This window comes from Stegostoma tigrinum, chromosome 9 (genome assembly GCF_030684315.1).
Source record: "Stegostoma tigrinum isolate sSteTig4 chromosome 9, sSteTig4.hap1, whole genome shotgun sequence".
Lineage (NCBI taxonomy): Eukaryota > Metazoa > Chordata > Chondrichthyes > Orectolobiformes > Stegostomatidae > Stegostoma > Stegostoma tigrinum.
The window spans coordinates 31,338,685-31,360,691 of NC_081362.1; the positions used below are offsets into that span (position 1 = coordinate 31,338,685).

The following is a 22,007-nucleotide window of genomic DNA, read 5'->3' on the forward strand; positions in this document are numbered from 1 at the left end:
TGTTTAAAATACAGGGGAGGGGTGTTATGTATGTAATTGGACTGCTACCCCTTTAACAGAGCTGGTCAAGTGACTCAAGGTCTGGAGCTTGGGGTTCAGTTTGGAGGTGTGAGCGACTGAAATAAGTATTCGTGTCAGAATTTTATGTCTCCCTCTCCCGTGTATAATTCCTGGTTCTCAGTGAGTAACGCCATTGGCATTGGATAGCCTTGCCAAAGGGGCAATACGCAGGGAACAAATAAAAACCATTCACAAAACATAGCACTTTCTATTCAATTGATGGACAATAATCCAACATCATTACTGAAACATTCTACAATTAAAAACAATTGCTTGTAGTAATGCACCTTTTCTTTATGCATCAACCGACTAACATCAATGTAACACTGTGACGTGTCACGTTATTTTCGGGGAGACAAATTAATAAAATTTTCAAATGACTAAATCCCTCCGAAACCAGAAAATTCGGGATGAAAACCATTTCTTCTTGGATGAGCTCTTGTTGTTCTGTATTTCAGCTAGCAACTTGATCCTCCGTGCCGGTTCCACTGTCATCGATTTCTACTTGCTTTCGACAATTCTCGCCTCAGCTTTAGGAATGTGATGACGGTTACACGCTGGCGCCATTGGGAGCTTGTTTTGTGACGTCGGAAAGATCTGTGTCTGTGCGGAACCTATGAAGACGACAAGGAGCTGACGGCGTTGCTAACATGTTGACCGCTCCTTGGATTTGCTGTACCAGGGCTGTGAGTTCGGTCGGCTGTACGGCTAAAGGCTGGACTCACTTCAGTAAGAGAGATTTATGTTTTGTTTGTGTTATATTAATGTGCCTGCTTGGGGTTTCTGTACTAAATGATGGTGAACAAAAACTGCGGTTTTGATATGTAATTGGCAGCAGGAACTAAATGTGTTACTTCAGGCAAGTTATCAGTATTGACAAGACTTTTAAGTATTGTACCGATAGTCTGTGTTGTATGGACCTTAGTTTTAGTAAAAATGCTCTATGACGCTTCACAGAACCGTGGAATGATTACGGCCCAGGAGGAGACAATTTGGCCTGCAGGTTCTCCGAAAGAGGCCTGAATCAGATGGGATCGTATTTGCCACTGAGAAAATTACAGGTTCAGGAACTTAGAGAATCATAGAATGTTCCAGTTCTGGAGGAGGTTATTCGACCCATTGTACCAATACTGGCTACCAAAGAGCTACCCAGCTTGTCCCATTCTGTAACCCTCTCAATTAATCATTTTTAAATAGTTCATTTCTCTTGAAACCTCCTGTGAAATCTGCCCCCACCACTGTCACAGGCAACGCAAATCTTAACAACTTTCTTAGTAAAGAAGTTTCTCCTTAACTCACTTCTAGCTGTCTTGCTGACAAACTTGAAATTGTGATCCCTAGTTACTGACTTACCAACGAGTGGAAACGGTATCTTGGGCACAAAAATCAGAACTGTGTACAGAACAAGACATAACAGGGTGTGGAACTGGATGAACACAGCAGGCCAAGCAGCATCTTAGGAGCGGGAAAGATGATGTTTCAGGCCTAGATCCTTCAGCAGAACAATGCTGCGGGAGGAAATTACTGCAGATGCTGGCATCTGAACTGAAGACATAAAATGCTGGAGGTCACAGCAGGTTAGTTAGCACCCATAGAGAGAAAGCAAGCTAATGTTTCGAGTGTAGATAATGCTACATCAGAGCTGAAGTTAAGTATTGGGGGGGGACAGCATTTATGCAATAGTTGGGAGTGAGGTGGAGATGGTGTTGGAATGGAAGGGATGTTTATTCTCACACTCTGATCACTTAATTTGAACATCAATATCTGTTTTCCCTGAACACTCCAACACCCGCCCCCCCCCCACGATTACTTAAATGCTGTCCCCTCCACACTTAGAATCATGGGATCCCCACTGTGCGGAAGCAGGCCATTCGGCCCATCAAGTCAGCAGTAACCCTCCAAAGACCATCCCACCCAGACCCATCACCTATCCTGTCCCTGCATTTTCCACCCTCGACACTAAAGGCAATTTAACATAGCCAGTCCACCTATCCTGCGCAACTTTGGACTGTGGAAGGAAACCCACACAGACATAGGGAAAATGTGCAAACTCCACACAAACTGTTGCCCAAGGCTGGGATCAAACCCACATCCCTGGTGCTCTGAGGCAGCAGTGCTAACCACTGTGCCACTTTGCCGCCCCTTCACTTCAGCTCTGATGTAGATCGTCTAGACTCAAAACATTAGCTTGCTTTCTCACTATGGATGCTGGCCTAACCTGCTGTGATCTCCAGCATCTTTTGTTTTCAATACTGCATGAGAATTACACTGTTTTGGAGGTGCTGTCCTTCAAATGAGATATTGAACTGAATCTCTGTCTGCACATGTACGTGTAAAAGACACCATGAGTCCATTCCAGAGAAGAGCAATAGAGTAATCCCCAGTTGCCAGTATTTATCCTTTAACCATCATTGTAACATAAGCATTATCCAGTTAAGGCTTGGCTGTTTGTACTTTCACAGAATTGTGGTGTGGAAAGAGGCCATTTGGCCCATAGAATCTGCATTGACCCTCTGACGAACATCTCACCCAGACTCTGTTCCCCCATCCTATCCCCATAATTCGGCTTTTTGCCACGGCTAATCCACCTAGCCTGCACATCCCTGGACACTATGGGGCAATTTAGCATGGCCATTCCAACTGATCTGCACATCTTTGGACTGTGGGAGGAAACCTGAAACACCTGGCAGAAACCCACACCGACATGAGGAGATCATGCAAGCTCCTATAAACAATCATTTGAGGCTGGAATCGAACCTCTGTCACTGGTGCTATGAGGCAGCAGCGCTAACCTTTTGGCCCTGAAAGTTTATGCTGCAGTCCAAATGGCGCCTCCTACACCATAACAATTCTGTAGTTCAGTGCTGAGCTTACAGTTGCTGGGTGTGTACCTGCAATTATTTTTTAATGAAGGTGTAACATCTCCAACTCTCCAGTCCCCTGACATCATTTGTGTATGTGCGGTGGAATGGAAGATTATGGACGGTGCCTCTGCAACTTCTTGCCTCAATATCTTTGGATATGTCTCATCTGGCTGTAGTGATCACAGAGCTAGCCTCTCCAATTTTTAGCTCATCCAGTTTCTTAGTTATCTTCTCTTTGACCATGATTTGGGCAGTATCTTCTTTCATGGTAAACAGTGATATAAAGTACTTATTTAGAATTTCAGTCGTGCTTCATGCCTCCATTGCACAAAGCCTCTTTTGGGTCTGTTGTGGTTCCTGCAGTCCTTTTACTACTGTTTCACTTTATGTGCCTAGAGAACTTTTGGATTCCCTTTTATGTTAGCTGAAATCTGTTCCCACACTGTCTTTGTATCTTACATGTATTTCTTCATTTTCCTTTTGCACCTTCATATACTTAGCCTAATTCTCAACTCTGTTATCCAACTGGTATATACCATTATAAGACTTTTTTCAGCTTTATCTCCTTGTCATCTTCCAGGGGCCTTAAATTTTGTTTTGATTTGTTTTATTGTCATGTGTATCTAAGTACAGTGAAAAAGTTTGTTTGCAAGCAGTTCACAGTAAGCAAGGACATGCAAATCATAGGATGAAATATCTCTGACAGTGTGAGGCACAGGATCTGGGCGAAGCAAGATCAACATTAACAAAATCAACTCTATTTGAAGTTAGACGGCCCATTCATTGGTCTAATAATGGCAGGAAAGAAGCTCTTCTTGAATGTGTTGGTGTGTGTGTTCAAGCTCTTGTATCTTCTGCCTGATGAAAGATGTTGTAAGAGAGCAGTACCAGGACGGGATGGGTCTTTAATGATGTTAGCAGCCTTTCCACAGCAACGAGAGGTGTAAATGGAGTCCTTGGATGGAAGGTTGGCACTCATGATGCTGTGGGCTGTGCACACAACCTTATGTAGTTTCTTATAGTACTGCACAGACCGGTTCCCAAACCAGGCCATTATGCTCCCAGATAGTATGCTTCCTGTGGTTCATCTGTAAAAGCAGGTGAAGGTCCTTATGAACATATCAAATTTCCTAAGCTGCCTGTGGGAGAAGAGGTATTGTCGTGCCTTCTTAACTGTCCAATCTGTGGGGAAGTCCAGTACAGGTTGTGGCTATTGTTACTTCTAGGAACTTGACGCTATCAAACCTCTGAACCTGTGCACTGTTGATGGAGGCATGTTCTCCTCCTTTCTTTCTGAAAATGTATCTTGGACTTCACACTGAAGGTGGTCCTTCTTCAATTAGTTATTTTCTCTCTGGATTATGCCTTGTAGTTTTCCTTGAAGTAAACATTATAGTACTTAAACCATTGCCCAATCTATGTTCATCAACTCCTGTTTGGTTCAACGAACTCGACATTCTCCAGAATCAAATTCATCAGTGCCTTCTTAGTTATTGGACCGGGAATAATGCTAATCTTAAAAAAAACCTATTGAACATAGTTCATAAACTGCCCTCTGCCTTTGTCCTTTATGTTATTACAATCTCAGTTTACATTAGGATAATTAAAATCCCTATTTTAACTACACTATACTTGTGCACTTGCCTATAATTTCCTTGTTGTTTCTCTGTATCACTGTTGGTTGCTGTCCTTTAAAATGTTCCCAGTTGTGTAATGGTATCTCTACTTTTTCTTCAATCAAATGAGGACTTTTTCCAGTCTTACAGTCATACAGCATGGACCTTCCCTCAACCTCTTCATCTCTAACTGCCATCGAGACATTAACCGCCTCAACCTCTCCACCCGTATCACCCACTCCAACCTCTCCCCTGCAGAACGGGCAGCCCTCCGCTCCAACCCCAACCTCACCATCAAACCCGCAGACAAGGGCGGCGCAGTGGTAGTATGGCGCACTGACCTCTACATCGCCGAGGCCAAACGCCAACTCTCCGACACCACCTCCTACCACCCCCTCGATCATGACCCCACACCCGAGCACCAAACCATCATCTCCAACACCATTCATGACCTCATCACCTCAGGGGACCTCCCACCCACAGCCTCCAACCTCATTGTTCCCCAACCCCGCACGGCCTGTTTCCATCTCCTTCCCAAAATCCACAAACCTGCCTGCCCTAGTCGACCCATTGTCTCAGCCTGTTCCTGCCCCACCGAACTCATCTCCACCTATCTGGACTCCATTTTCTCCCCTTTGGTCCAGGAACTCCCTACCTATGTCCGTGACACCACCCACGCCCTCCACCTCCTCCAGGACTTAGAATTCCCTGGCCCACAAACCTCATTTTCACCATGGACGTCCAGTCCCTATACACCTGTATTCCGCATGCAGATGGCCTCAAGGCCCTCCGCTTGTTCCTGTCCCGCAGGCCCAACCAGTCCCCCTCCACCGACACCCTCATCCGCCTAGCCGAACTCGTCCTCACCCTCAACAACTTCTCTTTCGATTCCTCCCACTTCCTACAGACTAAGGGGGTGGCCGTGGGCACCCGCATGAGCCCCAGCTATGCCTGCCTCTTTGTAGGTTACATGGAACAGTCCCTCTTCCGCACCTACACAGGCCCCAAACCACACCTCTTCCTCCGTTACATTGATGACTGTTTCGGCGCCGCCTCTTGCTCCCCAGAAGAGCTCCAACAGTTCATCCAGTTCACCAATACCTTCCACCCCAACCTTCAGTTCACCTGGGCCATCTCCAGCACATCCCTCACCTTCCTGGACCCCTCAGTCTCCATCTCAGGCAACCAGCTTGTAACTGATGTCCATTTCAAGCCCACCGACTCCCACAGCTACCTAGAATACACTCCTCCCACCCACCCTCCTGCAAAAATTCCATCCCCTATTCCCAATTCCTCCGCCACATCTGCTCCCATGATGAGGCATTCCACTCCCACACATCCCAGATGTCCAACCCCACCACACCCGGCACCTTCCCCGGCAACCGCAGGAAATGCTACACTTGCCCCCACACCTCTTCCCTCAGCCCTATCCCAGGCCCCAAGATGACTTTCCATATTAAGCAGAGGTTCACCTGCACATCTGCCAATGTGGTATACTGCATCCACTGTACCCGGTATGGCTACCTCTACATTGGGGAAACCAAGCGGAGGCTTGGGGACTGCTTTGCAGAACACCTCCGCTCGGTTCGCAATAAACAACTGCACCTCCCAGTCACAAACCATTTCCACTCCCCCTCCCATTCTTTAGATGACATGTTCATCATGTGCCTCTTGCAGTGCCACAATGATGCCACCCGAAGGTTGCAGGAACAGCAACTCATATTCCGCTTGGGAACCCTGCAGCCCAATGGTATCAATGTGGACTTCACCAGCTTCAAAATCTCCCCTTCCCCCACCGCATCCCAAAACCAGCCCAGTTTGTCCACTCCCCCCACTGCACCACACAACCAGCCCAGCTCTTCCCCTCCACCCACTGCATCGCAAAACCAGTCCAACCTGTCTCTGCTTCCCTAACCTGTTCTTCCTCTCACCCATCCCTTCCTCCCACCCCAAGCCGCACCTCCATCTCCTACCTACTAACCTCATCCCACCTCCTTGACCTGTCCATCTTCCCTGGACTGACCTATCCCCTCCCTACCTCCCCAGCTATACTCTCCTCTCCACCTATCTTCTTTTCTCTCCGTCTTCGGTCCGCCTCCCCCTCTTCTCCCTATTTATTCCAGAACCCTCACCCCATCCCCCTCTCTGATGAAGGGTCTAGGTCCGAAACGTCAGCTTTTGTGCTCCTGAGATGCTGCTGGGCCTGCTGTGTTCATCCAGCCTCACATTTTATTATCTTGGAAACAGAACCTTCAATTCAACTTGTCCATGCCAAGCTTCCCAAACTAAAGTAGCGCCTCTAAACTTTTCCTGTTCATGTACCTATCCAAATGTCTTTTAAATTATGTAACTGTACCTGTAGCTACCACTTCCTCTGGCAGTTTATTCCACGTATGAGCCACCCTTTCTGTGCACAGGTCTGGCACAGGTTCAGAGGTTAAATAATATTCTGCTTTTCTTGTCAAAAAGGAGAACTTCTGATTATCTCACAAAACTCAATGTACAAACTTTTGACTACATGATTAATCTGCCTTTATTTCTTTGCTGACTTTTTGTATTCTCCCCACAACTGATTTCCTATCTGTCTTTTTGTAGTGACAGAGGGATAACAAGCCAAACCAAATCAGTCTCATGGGTGCTAGATTTACAACACAGTGAAAATAAAACATTCAATCACCCTCAAAATCTTCACAAAGAGTGTGAGGTGGCACGGTGGCTGTGGTTAGCACTGCTGCCTCACAGTGCCAGGAACTCGGATTCAATTCCAACCTTGGGCGACTGTCTGTGTGGAGTTTGCACATTCTCCCTGTGTCTGCGTGGGTTTCTGCTAGGTGCTCTGGTTTCCTCCCACAGGCCAAAGATATGCAGGTTAGGTGGATTGCCCATAGCCAAATTGCCCATCATGTTCAGGAATGTGTAGATTAGGTGGATATATAGGGAGATGGGTCTGGGTGGGATGCACTAAGGGTTAGTGTGGACATATTTGCTGAAGGGCCTGTTTCCACACAGTAGGGATTCTGGGTGGTAAGCCTGTGGAATTCATTACCACAGGAAGTAGTTGATGCTGAAACATTGAATGTATTCAGGAGGCGACTATATATAGCACTTGGGACAAATAGGATCAACGGTTATGCGTAAAAAGCAGGATTAAGCTGTGAGTTGGACATTCAGCCACGATCATGAAGAATGGTAGAGCAGGCCCATAGGGCTGAATGGCACCCTCCTGCACCTATTTTCTATGTTTCTGTAAATTGCTCAATTGTTCCTAAGTAGACTTTACAAGTAACAGATCATGGATACCATATTTATAATTACACAAAAATTAATAATTCATTATTAAGAATTATTAGCACAATCCAGATAAGCAGCAAGGCAGTCTAATTAATATGTTACCTCAGCTTAAGCTGCTTTGATCATAAACGGATAAATTTATAAAAGGAGATAAGAGTCATAACTTACCAATTCGTGAACACTTTCAATTTTGACTAACAGGCCTTCAAGAAGTCCTTAGGAGAAGGTTGTGTTACAGATACACAGGATTGTATATCTTAAGACCGTAAGACATAGGAGCGGAATTAAGGCCATTCGGCACATCGAGTCCACTCCGCCATTTAAATCATGGCTGATGGGCATTTCAACTCCACTTGCCTGCACTGTCCCCATAGCCCTTAATTCCTTGTGAGATCAAGAATTTATTGATTTCTGCCTTGAAGACATTTCATGTCCTGGCCTCCACTGCACTCAGTGGCAATGAATTCCACAGGCCCACCACTCGCTGGCTGAAGAAATTCTCCTCATTTCCACTTTAAATTTACCCCCTCTAATTCTAAGGCTGCGCCCACGGGTCCTAGTCTGCCCGCCTAACGGAAACAACTTCCCAGCGCCCACCCTTTCTAAGCCAAACATTATCTTGTAAGTTTCTATTAGATCTCCCCTTAACCTTCTAAACTCTAATGAATACAATCCCAGGATCCTTAGCCATTCATCATATGTTAAACCTAGCATTCCAGGGATCATCTGTGTGAATCTCCGCTGGACATGCTCCAGCGCCAGTATGTCCTTCTTGAGGTGTGGGGCCCAAAATTGGACGCAGTATTCTAAATGGGGCCTAACTAGAGCTTTATAAAGCCTCAGAAGCACATCACTGCTTTTATATTCCAACCCTCTTGAGATAAACGACAACAGTACACTTGCTTTCTTAATCACGGACTACCTGCAAGTTAACTTTTAGGGAATCCTGGACCAACACTCCCAGATCCCTTTGTACTTCTGCTTTCTGAATTTTCTCACCGTTTAGAAAATAGTCCATGCCTGTATTCTTTTTTCCCAAAGTGCAAAACCTCACATCTGCTCACATTGAATTTCATCCCCCATTTCCTGGAGCACTCTCCTAAACTGTCTAAATCTTTCTGCAGCTTCCCCACCTCCTCAGTACTATCAGCCTGTCCACCTATCTTTGTATCATCAGCAAACTTTGCCAGAATGCCCCCAGTCCCTTCATCCAGATCATTAATATATGAAGTGAATAGCTGCGGCCCCAACAGTGAACCCTGCGGCACACCACTTGTCACCGCTTGCCATTCCGAAAAAGAGCCTTTTATCCCAACTCTCTGCCTTCTGTCAGACAGCCAATCCTCAATCCAAGCCAGTAGCTCACCTTGAACACCATGGGCCCTCACCTTACTCAGCAGCCTCCCATGAGGCACCTTATCAAAGGCCTTGTGGAAGTCTAGTTAGATAACATCCACTGGGTTTTCCTGGTCTAACCTACTTGTTACTTCTTGTTGAATTCTGGAGTCATTGGTCACGCAAACAGCTTCCACAGACCTTTGGTGACTTTATACTTATTTCTTATAGATTGGAGTTCTTTTCTCAGACCTTTTGACAAGTTGATACCTGGAAAATAACTGGAGAGAGCAAAACCAAAATCAGCTTTCTCATCCGGCAGCTTCTAAAGGAAAAACTGCTTCCTACCTAGAACTCATCCAGAACTAATTCAGTCTTTGTGTTCCGTTTTTGTTTTCAACATTCTCCGTGGTTGACCAGCCGGTACCGATTGTCCCTTGATTGATCAGTTCTTCATCCAGCCCACTGCCAGTCCTTGAGCATGATAACATCTCTGTGCCAAATTATTTACAGTGTCCTCTAAGCAGTAGAGAAAATGCATCATCTTTCCATGCGAATGGCCAGCAGCAAACATCAGTTTTTTTGTTCTCTCTTCTGTTTTAAAACAAACTGATTTTCAAACTTCAGTTCTCAACTGCAACTCTCAGTTCCAAACCAAAAATGAGAAATACAAAAGAAAAACATGATGGTCTTTACACTATCATTAGCAAATATGTCTACAAAATAGTTGGACCCTTTATACAAGTCATTAATCTAGATTGTAAATAGTTGAGGTCCCTCATTGATCCCTGCAGCACTCCACTAGTAAGAGTTTGCTAAACTGAAATTGACTCATCTGTCCCTGACAGTGTTTTTGTGAGTTAACCTGTCCTCTGTTCATCCTACGTTAACAGTTGTAAAGCTGGATGAACACAACAGGCCAAGCAGCATCAGAGGAGCAGGAAAGCTGACGTTTCAGGCCGAGATCATCCTTCAGAAAAAGAGCCCGAGTTCCTGACACTGTAAGGCAGCAGTGCTAACCACTAAACCATCGTGCCACCCCTCTTTCTGAAGAAGGGTCCAGGCACGAAACGTCAGCTTTCCTGCTTCTTTGATGTTGCTTTGGTCTGCTGTGTTCGTCCAGCTGTACACCTTGTTATCTCAGATTCTCCAGTATCTGCAGTTCCTACTGTTTCTTTTCATGCTAATTTATCATCCTTACACCATAGGCTCTTAATTTGTGTCATAACCATTTATGTGGTATCTTAGTAAATGCCTGTTGTTACTCCAAATACATTGCATCTACTGGTCTTGTTTTATTCACCCTGCATCTTGCATCCTTAAAGAATTCTCTATTAAATCTTTCAAACATAGCTTCAATTTCACACAATTGTGTGGTTCTGCCTGACTGTGGTTTTTCTGCCAGTGTTAATGTCCACCTTTTTTTCTCATCAATGTTTACTAGTTCTTGCAATTTGAGAGTTTATTATTAGGTCATCCAGCCGAAGAGGCTGTGAGTCCCCAAAGCGGGTAGATGGAAAGCTTGACTTGGGACTGTCATAGTTTGACAGTTTAAAGACAAAGAAGAAATCATAAAATATCCCTCCTGCTCACTCCCCCTCATCCAAATGACTGTTTCTTTTTATTCCCCTGGCCCTTAATACTTTCCACATGTCACTGTGACCATCTACTCACCACCCCTTCTCCACAGCCATTCCGCCTCACATGGTCATTTATAGCCTTTATACTGTCTGATGCTCACCTACCATCACTGTGTGTCCCAATCATCCCCATGATCTTTTATAGCCCCATACAAGCTCATACCCCTCAAACACCGTACTTTGTCCTTCACTGTCCATGTAACTCCACATAGTATCCACATGGCAAACCTCGGATTGTGCTGGCAGTGTCTATTGATGATGTTGCTTTTACGGGGGGACAAAAACACACTTTCTGGCATCAAGGAAACATTTAGTATGTTTACGTTTCTTCAACTAATCCCTCATGAGAATAAACATGAGTAGCTGAGGCCCAAGATCAATGATGGTCCTATGATACCCCACTAGTTACTGCCTGCCAATTGGAAAAAGGCTCATTTATTGTTGTTCTTTTCCTGTCTATCAACTAGACCTCTATCCATGTTAGTACACTATACCCGATCCTATATGCTTTAATTCTACACGCTAATCTCTTCTGTGGGACTTGTCAAGTACCTTCTGAAAGTCCAAGTAAGCCATGTCCACTGGCTCCCCCTTATCAACTTTACCTATTGCATTCTCAAAATATCCTTGTTGATTTGTCAAACATGATTTCCCTTTTGTAAATCCATGCTGACTCTTTCTGACCCTGTCACTGCTAGAACAGCCTCGATCATTTTCATTACTACTGATGTCTCATGAACCGGTCTATAATACCATGTATTCTTTCTACCTCCTTTTTTTAAATAATGGGGTTACATTAACTACACTCCAAACCATAGGAACTGTTTCGGTGTCTATAGTGTCTTGAAAGATGCCGACCAATGCATTTGCTTTTTCTTGGGCATTCTCTGTAAATACTCTGTGATGTAGGTTATCGAGCCCCAGCGATTTATTAGCATTTAATTTTGCCAATACCCCCAACACAGTTTCACTACTAATATTCCTTCCCTACAGTTCTTCCCTCTAATCAGAACTCTTATTACCCTAGAGGTAATGGGAACTGCAGATGCTGGAGAATCCAAGATAACAAAATGTGAATCTGGATGAACACAGCAGGCCAAGCAGCATCTTAGAAGCAGAAAAACTGATGTTTCAGGCCTTGACCCTTCCTCAGAGAGGGGGATGGGGAGAGGTTTCTGAAATAAATAGGGAGAGAGGGGGAGGCGGACCGAAGATTGATAGAGGAGAAGATAGGTGGAGAGGAGAGTATAGGTGGGGAGGTAGGGAGGGGATAGGTCAGTCCGGGGAGGACGGACAGGTCAAGAGGGTGGGATGAGGTTAGTAGGTAGGAAATGGAGGTGCGGCGAGAGGTGGGAGGAGGGGATAGCTGAGAGGAGGAACAGGTTAGGGAGGCAGGGATGAGCTGGGCTAGTTGTGGGATGCAGTTGGGGGAGGGGATGAGCTGGGCTGGTTTTGGGATGCAGTGGGGGAAGGGGAGATTTTGAAGCTGGTGAAGTCCACATTGATACCATTGGGCTGCAGGGTTCCCAAGCAGAATATGCATTGTTGTTCCTGCAACCTTCGGGGGACATCATTATGGCACTGCAGGAGGCCCATGATGGACATGTTGTCTAAGGAATGGGAGGGGGAGTTAAAATGGTTCACGACTGGGAGGTGCAGTTTTTTATTGCAAACCGAGCGGAGGTGTTCTGCAAAGCGGTCCCCAAGCCTCTGCTTGGTTTCCCCAATGCAGAGGAAGCCACACCAGGTACAATGGATGCAGTATACCACATTGGCAGATGTGCAGGTGAACATCTGCTTGATATGGAAACTCATCTTGGGACCTAGGATGGGGTTGAGGGAGGAGGTGTGGGGGCAGGTGTAGCATTTCCTGCGATTGCAGGGGAAGATGCCGGGTGTGGTGGTGTTGGATGGGAGTGTGGAGTGGACAAGGGAGTCCTGGAGAGAGTGGCCTCTCCGGAAGGCAGACAAGGGTGGGGATGGAAAAATGTCTTGGGTGGTGGGGTTGGATTGTAGATGGCAGAAGTGTCGGAGGGTGATGCGTTGTATCCAGAGCTTGGTCGAGTGGTATGTTAGGACTAGGGGATTCTCTTTGGGCAGTTATTATGGGGGCGAGGTGTGAGGTGCGAGGGATGTGTTGCGGGAAATGCGGGAGACATGGTTGAGGGCGTTCTCGACCACTGGGCGGGGGGCATGTTGTGGGCCTTGAAAAACGTGAACATCTGGGATGTGCGGGAGTGGAATGCCTCATCCTGGGAGCAGGTGCGGTGGAGGTGAAGGAATTGGGAATAAGGGATGGAATTTTTGCAGGAAGGTGGGTGGGAGGAGGTGTATTTTTTAGAATAGTATTTGTGTCCATCTTTGTGAAAACAGAGCCAAGATATGTAATCATTTGATCTGCCATTTCTTTGTTTCCCATTGTAACCCAGCCCTGCCCTTTCTGTCTGTAAGTGTCCTACCTTTGTCTACACTAATCTTCTTTTCTTTACATGCCTGTAAAAGCTTCTACTATCAGTTTGTCTGTACTCTGCAAGCTTACTGTCATAGAGATAGCAACAATTGCAGATGCTGGAGTCAGAGACAACGGTGTGGAGCTGGAGGAACGCAGCAGGCCAGGCAGCATCAGAAGAGCAGGAAAGTTGACATTTCAGATTCTTTTTCTGAAGAAGGATCCCAACCTGAAACGTTAATTTTCCTGCACCTCTGATGCTGCCTGGCCTTGTTTGTTCCTCCAACTCTACACTGTGTTAGGGCTTACTCCCATTTTCTATTTAACCTGTCTTAATCAATCATTTTGTCTTCTGCTGAAATTTAAACTGTGGTGTGCTGCTTTATAATGTTCCTTTCCTTGGATCTTGTACTCTGGTTAATTTTCCTTGTTAGCCACCTTTTCTGTTTTATTATAGTTCTAGACAGGAGTGAGTAATTATAGCAATTCCTCCACGTGACTTTTAAATGTTTGCCATTGACTATGCATCTTTGGAGTTTAACATTCCCCAACTTATCGTAGCCAGCTTGCACTTGGTACCATCGTCGTTTCCTTTTTAGAGTGAGAATCAACAATGTTACAGTACATCTTAATGAAGAATTCTATCATGTTTTGGTCACTGTTCCCCAAGTGGTCTCGATCAGCCAGATTGCCAGTTATTGTTTTCTGATTACAGAATGCCGAGCCTGGGAGGTCCTGTATGCTATCAGGTTCTTCAATGTGGTTAATCAAGAAACCCATCCTGTACACTGTCCAGGAATTCCATCTCAATAGTTACTCATTTGATTTGCCCAATCTACGTACAGATTAAGGTTGCTGGTAATTACAATTGCACCTTTATTGCTCGTGCCTCTAATTTCCTGTTTAATGCTTTCTCCAGCATTACCACTACAGTTTGGGGGATTGTGTACAAACCCGGCTTTCTGCCCCTTGATGTTTCTGCATTCTACTCATATAGATCCTACTTCACAGGAGCTAATAACTTTCAGAACTATTGCATTAATTGGCTCCTTAAACAACAATGCTGCCCCACCTCCTCCTCCTCTTTGTACATCCTTCGTAAAAAACTGAATACCCGTAAATGCTCAGTTCCCTTCCTGGTCGCCTTGCAGCAGTGTCTCCGTAATCCTAACTGTATCAAACCCTGTTTATCTATTTGACTAATTCATCCGCTTTATTACAAATCTCCATACATTAAGACACAAAGCCTTAAGACTTAAAACAAAATAGAAATTGCTGGAAAAACTCAGTAAATCTGGTAACATCTGCGGAAAGAAATCAGAGTTGATTTTTCAGGTCCAGTGACCCATCCTCAGAATTGATGGTAGCTAATGTGACAGTGCTGTCACTTCAAAAAGGTTTCTTTGTCCTTTTTTTTTGAAGAGATATTGTGAAGGCAGAGGTGCTAATGACTCTAGGGAGTAACAGTTTCTCAGTGGAAGGGAAGTGGTCAGTTTTCCTAGATAATGAAATGTGAGGCTGGATGAACACAGCAGGCCCAGCAGCATCTCAGGAGCACAAAAGCTGCCGTTTCGGGCCTAGACCCTTCATTTGATGAAGGGTCTAGGCCCGAAACGTCAGCTTTTGTGCTCCTGAGATGCTGCTGGGCCTGCTGTGTTCATCCAGCCTCACATTTCATTATCCTGGATTCTCCAGCATCTGCAGTTCCCATTATCACTGGTCAGTTTTCCTAGTTCAGTTTTTTTTCTAGTTTTGTTTTTAAGCGGTAGCAGTCAGAAGATGTTTTGAGTGCCACAAGTGTTGCAAGCAAGGCTACCTTCTTCAAATATTTTGAGGGGCCTGGCCTGGTCCAGAACACAAAGAAAAGTTTGATATTTATACAGAAGATAGGGAGAGGGGCGAGTAAACATTAGGTGATAATAGACCCCAAAAAGACATACAAACAGTTGGGCAGGTAAAGGACTGGGTCAAGGTCTGTGTTGGGGGATGAAAGCTGCTCATGGGAGTTAGTAGTAGCTAACAATACGTTGTGTGTGGTAACAGCCCATGTGATGACAAGGCCTGAAGAGTGGGAGTTGGGGTAAGATTATTTATATATAGCGCAAAAAGCAATGTATGTAGTACTCACAGAGAGATATTAGTAACTGCTGATGCTGGAGAATCTGAGATAACAAGGCGTAGACCTGGATGAACACAGCAGGCCGAGGAGGAAAACTGACGTTTTGGGTCTGGACCCTTCTTCAGAAATGAGGGAGGGTAGTACTCTGCCTTACAGAACTGGAAACAGTTTTCTAGATATATTATCGGCCATTACCTTCCAACCACAGATCCAATTTTGTATCCTTGCCGTTTGCTTTTGGATCCCATGAGATGTTGATAACTTGGGATCTTGTTAAAATCCTCACTGAAATTCGTGCAGATTACATCAAATGTATTATTGCCATCAATCCTCCTTGGTATCTTCTCAGGTTAGTTAATCAGGGGATGGACAAGGGGCATTAAATTTTGGAGCCTTTGTGTACAAAGCAAAGTTATGAAGAGTGTGTCAAAAACATTTGTTCAACCTGAACTTGAGTTTTGTATTGTGTTCTGGGAAATTTCCTCAGAATGAGGACGCATCTGGCATATTTGAAAGAATGCAGGAAAGATTCATGAGAATATTGTTCACATGCCTGGAAACAGTTACCTGTGAAGTTGGAGCTCCTTGGAGAAGTAAAAGCTAAAAGGAGATTTGATTGAGCTGCTCGAAATCATGAAAGGTCTGGTCAGAGTAGCTAGTGAAAAACATTGAAAGGAGAATTGCAAGCCAAAAACCACTGATTTAAGGTATTTGGCAGGAGAAGCAATAATGATTGAAACAATAACAGTATTTATGTATAGTTGGATCAGGAATGAACTAGTTGTGTTATAGGCAGATTCAGTCAAGGCCTCCTAAAGAGAATTGGACAGTTATCTGAAGAGAAATTCATGACATAATCTTTGCAGAGCATAGGTGTAAAGGATGGGGAGGGGGTGGTTGTGAGCTGTTCTTGCAGAGAGTCAACGTGGACGTGATGGGATAAATGGACTTCTATGCTGTAACCTTTCTGTGGTTATATAAGGCTATAAATTGATGCAATTTTTAAAAAGCTTCTATCTGTCTGCCACATTTATACTTTTCTCAACAAATTGCGCTGATCTACTTAATTTTTGACCCGATGACGGCACTGTTCTGAATGTAAAATTCTAAAATTCTTTTATATTTCCAAATACTTTGGCAGGAAGAATTGGAAAATATGCTGGGCCAGTTATTGCAGGGTAAGTTTTTGAATATTTACAACTTTATTGTATTGCTCTGTTTGTTCTTGGATTTGAGTATTAATACCAATGCAGACATGACAGGCCGATGGTCTCAACCTATGATGTAACAATTCTGGGACTCTAGGAACTGAAACATATCTTTTCAACTGTGTGTATTTTATCTTTGTAATTGTGGCCCCTATTTGCATTTTTCAGTTGCTTTTCGTATCTATCGTTTTGATGATTTGTGTACTTGGACTCGGATCCCTTTATTATCCCTCTATAGTGTTCAATTTATCACCATTTAGGAAGTATTCCAATCAACTTTACTTTGCTACAAAGTGAATGGCTCTCATATTGGATGACACTAAATATTTTCTCCACTCATTCACTTAACCAATCAATGCTTTTTAGCTTCTTTCTGCTCCTTTATGCACAAGTTGATACCACTCAGTCGGAAGGGGCATCGACAAGAACTAGATAGTTGTCCCCTTGGTTCAACCCCTAGAGCAATGAGCTATCAGTTACTGAAGACAAGGGCCTTTGACTCCAATTGTTAGTAGTAAATCTCTACTGGAAGTAACCTAGGGACAGATTCTTTGGTTTTGGCATGCTGGCCGGAAATGTCTGATCTGCTTCAGATTAATCAAATTCATGTTTGGTGAATTTCCAGCAGGACACTGTCAACTCCTTTGGTACTATACAGCATTAGCTGAGTGTTTACTGACCCAACAAGGATGGATTTCCCAAACTATTACAGTGTTGGTGACAACCATGCACCCAAACTGGCTGAGAGTTAGTAGGTACAAGCCTTCTGTCCGAATCAGAAAGTCACAGATGTTGATGGTAGAGGTTTTTGTGAAGGTAATGTCATTCAGTGGAAAATAATGGAGAATCTGGGTGCTAACATAAATGAAGAGCTGCAGGGTATTAATATTTGTGAAATAAAAACACACCAGAAATCTCTTAATAGGATTTCAAGTAGATAAACTCCCCAGACCTGATGGTTTCAGCCATGTTGAATGGCTGAATCTACTGTTTTAGCAAGGAGGAAGAGATCAAAGGGAAAACTACAGACCTGTTGATGTGACGTATGTCAGAGGGAGTCTAAAATGAGTGGTAGAACAACAGGATTATTAAATAATGACAGGACTGAGCAATTCAACATGGACTTATGAATGGAAATTTATGCTTTTCAAACTTAGAGCATTGTAACTAGCAGAATGTATGTATGTATAATTTAGAAGCAGAAGTAGGCTATTCAGCTCTTCAGGCCTACTCAGTGCCAAGAAGATAATAGCTGTTTAGTTCGTGTTCTGCAATGCACATTCATGTCTATCCCCATTACCTTAGATTCTTGTTAGACGAAAAAATCAAGTTAGGAAGCATGGACTGGGAGCAGTTGTTCCATGGTAAGGGAACTATAGACATGTGGAGATGGTTTAAGGAACAGTTGTTGGGAGTGATGAGTAAATATGTCCCTCTGAGACAGGCAAGACGGGGTAAGATAAAGGAACCTTGGATGACGAGAGCGGTGGAGCTTCTAGTGAAAAGGAAGAAGGTAGCTTACATAAGGTGGAGGAAGCTAGGGTCAAGTTCAGCTAGAGAGGATTACATGCAGGCAAGGAAGGAGCTCAAAAATGGTCTGAGGAGAGCCAGGAGGGGGCACGAGAAAGGCTTGGCAGAAGGAATCCGGGAAAACACAAAGGCATTTTACACTTACGTGAGGAATAAGAGAATGGTCAAAGAAAGAGTAGGGCCGATCAGGGATAGCATAGGGAACTTGTGTGTGGAGCCTGAGGAGGTAGGGGAAGCCCTAAATGAGTTTTTTGCTTCTGTCTTTACGAAAGAAACGACCTGTGTAGTGAATGAAACCTTTGAAGAGCAGGTGTGCATGCTGGAATGGATAGAGATAGAGGAAGCTGATGTACTGAAAATTTTGTCAAACATTAAGATTGACAAGTCGCCAGGCCCGGATCAGATTTGTCCTCGGCTGCTTTGGGAAGCGAGAAATGCAATTGCTTCGCCACTTGCGAAGATCTTTGCATCCTCGCTCTCCACTGGAGTCGTACCTGAGGACTGGAGAGAGGCAAATGTAATTCCTCTCTTCAAGAAAGGAAATAGGGAAATCCCCGGCAATTATAGACCGGTAAGTCTCACGTCTGTCGTCTGCAAGGTGTTAGAAAGGATTCTGAGGGATAAGATTTATGACCATCTGGAAGAGCATGGCTTGATCAAATACAGTCAACACGGCTTTGTGAGGGGTAGGTCATGCCTTACAAACCTTATCGAGTTTTTTGAGGATGTGACTAGTAAGGTTGATGAGGGTCAAGCTGTGGATGTGGTGTATATGGACTTCAGTAAGGCATTTGATAAGGTTCCCCATGGAAGGCTCATTCAGAAGGTCAGGAGGAATGGGATACAGGGGAACTTAGCTGCTTGGATACAGAATTGGCTGGCCAACAGAAGACAGCGAGTGGTAGTAGAAGGAAAATATTCTGCCTGGAAGTCAGTGGTGAGTGGGGTTCCACAGGGCTCTGTCCTTGGGCCTCTACTGTTTGTAATTTTTATTAATGACTTGGACGAGGGAATTGAAGGATGGGTCAGCAAGTTTGCAGACGACACAAAGGTCGGAGGTGTCGTTGACAGTGTAGAGGGCTGTTGTAGGCTGCAGCGGGACATTGACAGGATGCAGAGATGGGCTGAGAGGTGGCAGATGGAGTTCAACCTGGATAAATGCGAGGTGATGCATTTTGGAAGGTCGAATTTGAAAGCTGAGTACAGGATTAAGGATAGGATTCTTGGCAGCGTGGAGGAACAGAGGGATCTTGGTGTGCAGATACATAGATCCCTTAAAATGGCCACCCAAGTGGACAGGGTTGTTAAGAAAGCATATGGTGTTTTGGCTTTCATTAACAGGGGGATTGAGTTTAAGAGTCGTGAGATCTTGTTGCAGCTCTATAAAACTTTGGTTAGACCGCACTTGGAATACTGCGTCCAGTTCTGGGCGCCCTATTATAGGAAAGATGTGGATGCTTTGGAGAGGGTTCAGAGGAGGTTTACCAGGATGCTGCCTGGACTGGAGGGCTTATCTTATGAAGAGAGGTTGACTGAGCTCGGTCTCTTTTCATTGGAGAAAAGGAGGAGGAGAGGGGACCTAATTGAGGTATACAAGATAATGAGAGGCATAGATAGAGTCGATAGCCAGAGACTATTTCCCAGGGCAGAAATGGCTAGCACGAGGGGTCATAGTTTTAAGCTGGTTGGTGGAAAGTATAGAGGGGATGTCAGAGGCAGGTTCTTTACGCAGAGAGTTGTGAGAGCATGGAATGCGTTGCCAGCAGCAGTTGTGGAAGCAAGGTCATTGGGGTCATTTAAGAGACTGCTGGACATGCATATGGTCACAGAAATTTGAAGGTGCATCCATGAGGATCAATGGTCGGCACAACATTGTGGGCTGAAGGGCCTGTTCTGTGCTGTACTGTTCTATGTTCTATGTTCTACTTCAGCCTTAAAAATATTCAATAATCCTGTCTTCAGTACCTTCTGAGGCAAGGCATTCCAAAGCCGCAATACCTCCCAAAAGGAAAAAAAAAATCCCTTCATCTTTATCATAAAAGGATGACCTCATAGTTTGCTCATAAGAGTAACTAAATATCCTTCCACATCCATCTTATCAAGACCGTTCAGTCTCATAGAAATTTCAGTCAAATCATCGCTTGCTGTTGTAAACTCTGGTGAAAATGATCCCTGCCCGTTTAATGAGACAGTCTGCTTATTCTGGGTGTCAATCTAATAAACCTCTGTGAGTTGCCTTTAATGCATTTTAATTCTTTCTTAGATAAAGATATCAGAGCTGAGCACAGTATTCAAGATGTAGTCTCCCAAATGGGAGATAAGGAAATAGCTGAAGAACTTAATTAAGTACTTTGTGTCAGTCTTCACAGTGGAAGACATTAGTAGTATCCCAACAATTAAGGAGAGTCAGGGGGGAGAGTTGAGTATGGTAGGCATTACAAAAGAGAATGTGCTAGAAAAGCTAAAAGGTCTAAAAATTGATAAATCTCCTGGCCCCGATGGGCTACGTCCTAGAGTCCTGAGGGAGGTGGCTGAGGAAATAGCAGAGGCTTTGGTCGTGATCTTTCAAAAGTCACTGGAGTCTGGGAAATTCCCAGATGATTGGAAAATCACTGTTGTAACCCCCTTGTTAAGAAAGGATCAAGACAAAAGATGGAAAATTATAGGCCGATTAGCCTAACCTTGGTAGTTGGTAAAATTCTAGAATCCATTATCAAGGATGAGATTTCTAAATTCTTGGAAGTGTGGGGTCGGATTAGAACAAGTCAGCATGGATTTAGTAAGGGGAGGTTGTGCCTGACAAACCTGTTAGAATTCTTTGGAGAGGTAACAAGTATGTTAGGCCAGGGAAACCCATTGGATGTTATGTGTCTAGACTTCCAAAAGGCCTTTGATAAAGTGCCTCATGGAAGGCTGCTGAGTAAGGTGAGGGCCCATGGTGTTCAAGGTGAGCTACTGGCTTGGATTGAGGATTGGCTGTCTGACAGAAGGCAGAGAGTTGGGATAAAAGGCTCTTTTTCGGAATGGCAAGCAGTGACAAGTGGTGTGCCGCAGGGTTCAGTGTTGGGGCCGCAGCTGTTTGCTTCATATATTAATGATCTGGATGAAGGGACCGGGGGCGTTCTGGCGAAGTTTGCCGATGATACAAAGATAGGTTGTCAGCCTGGTAGTACTGAGGAGTTGGGAGGCTGCAAAAAGATTGAGATAGTTTAGAAGAGTGGTCCAGGAAATGGCTGATGAAATTCAACGTGAGAAAATGTGAGGTTTTGCACTTTGGGGAAAAAAGAATACAGGCATGGACTATTTTCTAAACGGTGAGGAAATTCAGAAAGCAGAAGTACAAAGGGACCTGGGAGTGTTGGTCCAGGATTCTCTAAAGGTTAACTTTCAGGTAGAGTCTGTGATTAACAAGGCAAATGCACTGTTGTCGTTTATCTCAAAAGGGTTGGAATATAAAGCAGTGATGTGCTTCTGAGACTTTATAAAGCTCTAATTAGGCTCCGTTTAGAATACTGTGTCCAATTTTGGGCCCCACACCTCAAGAAGGACATATTGGCGCTGGAGTGTGTCCAGCGGAGATTCACACGGATGATCCGTGGAATGCTAGGTTTAACGTACGAAGAACGTCTGAGGATCCTGGGATTGTATTCACTAGAGTTTAGAAGGTTAAGGGGAGATCTGATAGAAACTTACATGATAATGTATGGCTTAGAAAGGGTGGACGCTGGGAAGTTGTTTCCATTAGGCGGGGAGACTAGGACCCTTGGGCACAGCCTTAGAATTAGAGGGGGTAAATTTAAAACGGAAGTAAGGAGACATTTCTTCAGCCAGAGAGTGGTGGGCCTGTGTACTCCATTGCCACGGAGCACAGTGGAGGCCAGGACATTAAATGTCT

General features: G+C 44.5%; 1 protein-coding gene across 2 annotated transcripts in view; it reads left to right on the top strand.

Moving 5' to 3' along the window:
- The first annotated feature begins 588 nt into the window (after nt 1-588).
- serac1 (serine active site containing 1) overlaps nt 589-22,007 on the top strand; it is a 266,772-nt gene continuing 245,353 nt past the window's right edge. Inside the window, exons 1-2 of one of the 2 annotated variants that reach the window (XM_048536593.2) lie at nt 589-789; nt 16,516-16,552. In XM_048536593.2, the coding sequence (XP_048392550.1) occupies nt 711-789; nt 16,516-16,552 (116 nt within the window). In that variant the 5' untranslated portion in view covers nt 589-710. The remainder of the gene's footprint in view (nt 790-16,515; nt 16,553-22,007) is intronic. The other variant, XM_048536595.2, reaches the window with a different exon arrangement.